A 4238-nucleotide genomic window follows, 5' to 3' on the forward strand; every position below is an offset into this window, starting at 1 on the left:
GTTGACCAGGATGGTCTCGATCTCTTGACCTCGTGATCCACCCGCCTCGGCCTCCCAAAGTGCTGGGATTACAGGCTTGAGCCACCGCGCCCGGCGGTAAACCCATTTTTAAATATGTTTAGTTTTCTCATCTAAACATGATTTCCTGTAAACTTAAGGTCAACAATGTTTTAAGTCAAATTTTTTTGGTAAGTTGAAAATCCACATAAACGATGCTTTAAATAAATGAATAGAATTTATATTTACATAGTGATTTTTTTTAGGTGCGCAAGTAAATATAAAAGATAATTTTGGACGTAATTTTCTGCATTTAACTGTACAGCACCCTTATGGATTAAAAAATCTGCAACCTGAATTTATGCAGGTAATGCATATCTATGGATTTCCATTAACTGAGTTGGGTTCAACAGGAAATAAACTAATTTTGTTTATTATAATTTTTGTCATTATGTAAACTGATTCTGGAATTTTAAAAATGTTTTAAAATAAAGATGACATATTTGAATATTTAGGTACAACACAGTGATGGTGGTGATGATGATAATGATGATAATTGTACTGAGATTGAGTTTTTTATCTTACAAAGGGATTTCATATACAATCATCTATGCTAAAGATACATCCTTAATTAGTTTGATTTTCTTCATTCTTTGACCATTATGATTTGCATATCAGTGGAAATCCCAAGTATGAGAATGAATTGTCAATACTCCACTATCAATTAAGAAAAATTACTCAGCATACTTGGTTTGTTGAGGAGAGGTTGAAAGCATTGTTTTTGTATTTATATTCACCAGCTAATACTTACTGAATGACTATCATGTGCATATGAAATATATCACGTTTTTATCATAAATAAATTATAATATTGTCACATTCTTTAATAAAGAATCAAAAATATGTATGCATTTGAACATTTAAAAAGCAGAATGTTAATTGATAGGCTGAGGATACTCATTTATCATTCATTTTTTATTTACTATACATATAAAAGATAAAGTAAACCTAATGCTAACATTCCATTTGTTTTACCTAACAGAACATATTAACATGAAGCTGTTGGGTGTTATTTGGGGGTGGGAGGAAATGAGACGAAGGGCAGAGGGAAGCCATGATCAAACATGTTTGAAAAAATGTTGAGTTAAAAATGTTAAGTACATTTTCCTACTTGCAGGATCTCTCAGATCCTTTAATATGGCAATGTAGATTACATGGAGACAGAGCATTCAACTTCATTCAAATTTATTTTACTCTAGAATCCTTTAGATTTTTTGTTTTTGTCTCCAAGAAATACTTATTGTACCTTGTTGAAAAATATTTTCCTACAGAATAGCTTGAAAACCATCAAATTAGCATAATAATAGCAGAGTTATTTGTATAACATTATTTTTTTCTATAGATGCAACACATCAAAGAGCTGGTAATGGATGAAGACAACGATGGGTGTACCCCTCTACATTATGCATGTAGACAGGGGGGCCCTGGTTCTGTAAATAACCTGCTTGGCTTTAATGTGTCCATTCATTCCAAAAGCAAAGATAAAAAATCACCTCTGCATTTTGCAGCCAGGTAGGAGTCAGTCTAGCAATGTATGAACATGTCTTCTTTCTCTTTAATATTTGCCTTGAAAATCTGAAACCTAATTTTTTCCAAGTTATGGGCGTATCAATACCTGTCAGAGGCTCCTACAAGACATAACTGACACGAGGCTTCTAAATGAAGGGGACCTTCATGGAATGACTCCTCTCCATCTGGCAGCAAAGAATGGACATGAAAAAGTAGTTCAGCTTCTTCTGAAAAAGGGTGCATTGTTTCTCAGGTGAGGATATATGATTGGAGTGTTTATATAGTCTCTTTAATTTGCTATTTTCAGGCTATCTTTTCATTATATTTTTAATTATATTTTCTAACTTTACATCTCACTAAGTACTTTTATCCATTTTATTTTATCATCAAAACACATATAAGTTCTAAAGATACTGAAAGAGAAGTCAGTACTTTTTCCAGCTGACAAAGACTTTGAAGTTTATAGAGTTGAAGTTTGTTCAAGATCACAGAATAAGTGGCTTTGTAGACTCTTTCTCAGAACCTTTGAAACACAGTTCCTCATATTTTACCTCATCATACTGCCATCTTCCTGTGTAGATACAAAGCTGTGGTTGTGTATGTGTGTGTGTACATGTACACACACCACACAAAACATATAAATTCAAATACCGTACTTTTCATTCAATCCGATGAATGGCAGACATAAAAATCTCCCTTTAAGTGGCAACAGGAGATAGTAAAACATTTCTGAATTTCATTATACTTAAATGAACTCAGGCACAAGAAACAAAACCAAATTAAAATGTGGAAGCATAATAAAATATATGGCATAATTAAATGATACTGTGGTAAAAAAGAAAATTCTGAAAACATTTTATAGTGGTTTTTCATTTGGTATTTTACCACAGCAGTATCAAAGAACTTAGTAGGCTAATGTTCAAAAACACGTATCCTTTCCAGATTATTAATGCCAGCAAAATTGGTGCTATAGCTGCAAAAACGAATGTTTCCTCAATTTCTTCTGGTTTACGAGGAAACACCAAGCAACTGACCTGCAAAGGAGACCCACTAGACCCAGATCAGACAGCTGTTGCTTAATTCCATCATAACTGAAATAGCAACATGGCTCTTGCACCCTGAAACATCTGCTCACTAGCACTGAAATTAAATGTGTAGGGAATTTTTTTCTAATTCAAAAAAAAAGGAGAACTAATATGACAAGGCTTCACTGTCTTTACATCTTGAATTTCTGTAAAAACGATAAACCTTTTCAGAAGCAACTGAGTAAGCATCTTTCAGAGCACAAGAGGAAAGTTTTTCAGACTTGAACTCTTAGAATAGTAAGTGAAACTAAGCTAAGTATCTTATAGCCATGTAGTATATTATTGGTATTATTACCAGTAACTATTGACCATAAAGACTAACACCACTTCACCACTTCATAAAGGTTTTTTTGATACAATGTTCAATGAAAGAGTAAAACAAGATTGAAATTGATGGATATACGTTCATTATAGCTTTGAAAAAATTATGTTTGACACAGACACGCTAAGTGTACTTCTACCCCAAAGCGTTTGATATGTTTATATACTTTCATATTTTAAACCACTAAATAAAAAATAGTGTGAATCACATTAGAAATAGGTTATTTAAGATCACTGAGCTTGAAATTAGCCCATTCATCACAAATGTTTTATAAATATTTAGTTGCCAGATCTCAGTTATGCATTTTGTTGTCATCAGATTTACCTAGAATGAACCTAGTGGCATTCCATCCCACTTGTCATCTGTTAAGTATATGCACACATCTTTTCTTAACTCTTTACCAGTGACCACAATGGCTGGACGGCCTTGCATCATGCATCCGTGGGTGGGTACACTCAGACCATGAAGGTCATTCTTGATACTAATTTGAAGTGTACAGATCGCCTGGATGACGACGGGGTACGTACTGTGGTCCCCACGCTTACCCAAAATTTCGACATAGCAGAGACTTCCAACATTGCCAGAAAACCCTCCTAGACACCTTTTACCTTCCTTGTACCTTTTTTGTTGGGTGTTTAGCACGTGGACTCTTAAGGTGAAGTATGAGTCAAAAGGCAACAGAAATGGGAGAATACCAAGGGGTGAATGAATGTTGAGGAAACCCCTCGTCTCACAGAGGCTGCTCCACAGGCCATTGTGAGTTGATGGTCAAGTTTTCCTCTCTGTTAGGCCCAGATAAATGAAGGCATGAGTGAGTTTTCATTAAAATAAGTGTTGCTTTGAAGTATATTGATTTGAAATGCTGTCCTTTATTGTACAACTATGTCCTTCCTTCTTTGGGAGAAAGTATTGAAATATATATTTGTTCATAAAATGATGGAGATAGAAGATTCTTGTTGCCTTTTCATAAAAAAAGTCTTTATGTGGGGAAACTAAAAACTGGCAAACTTATAACAGTCTGTGATTTTTAAAAACTTTTACAAGCTTAGGAAACCCCAAATCTATAAGCCACTGCTCTCCAGATGATCAGTCTCAGTATTTTCTTCTGTGTTCAACCCAACATCTTTACCCTGAAAAGCTTGCCTTTTGTCCTTGTCAAATCATCCCATTGCAAAAACAACACAAAACAAATGCCTTGGAATTCATTCATATTCTCTCTCTCTCTCTCTCTCTCTCTCTCTCTCTCTCTCTCTCTCTCTCTCTCT

General features: G+C 34.4%; 1 protein-coding gene across 1 annotated transcript in view; it reads left to right on the forward strand.

Moving 5' to 3' along the window:
• The window catches only part of TRPA1 (transient receptor potential cation channel subfamily A member 1), a 52038-nt gene that overhangs the window by 17225 nt on the left and 30575 nt on the right, over nucleotides 1-4238 (forward strand). The window contains exons 10-13 of the mRNA XM_017544485.2: nucleotides 264-364; nucleotides 1400-1569; nucleotides 1655-1819; nucleotides 3378-3492. Of these exons, the coding sequence (XP_017399974.1) occupies nucleotides 264-364; nucleotides 1400-1569; nucleotides 1655-1819; nucleotides 3378-3492 (551 nt within the window). The remainder of the gene's footprint in view (nucleotides 1-263; nucleotides 365-1399; nucleotides 1570-1654; nucleotides 1820-3377; nucleotides 3493-4238) is intronic.

The sequence above is a fragment of the Cebus imitator genome, unplaced genomic scaffold (genome assembly GCF_001604975.1).
Source record: "Cebus imitator isolate Cc_AM_T3 unplaced genomic scaffold, Cebus_imitator-1.0 Scaffold9, whole genome shotgun sequence".
Classification (NCBI taxonomy): domain Eukaryota; kingdom Metazoa; phylum Chordata; class Mammalia; order Primates; family Cebidae; genus Cebus; species Cebus imitator.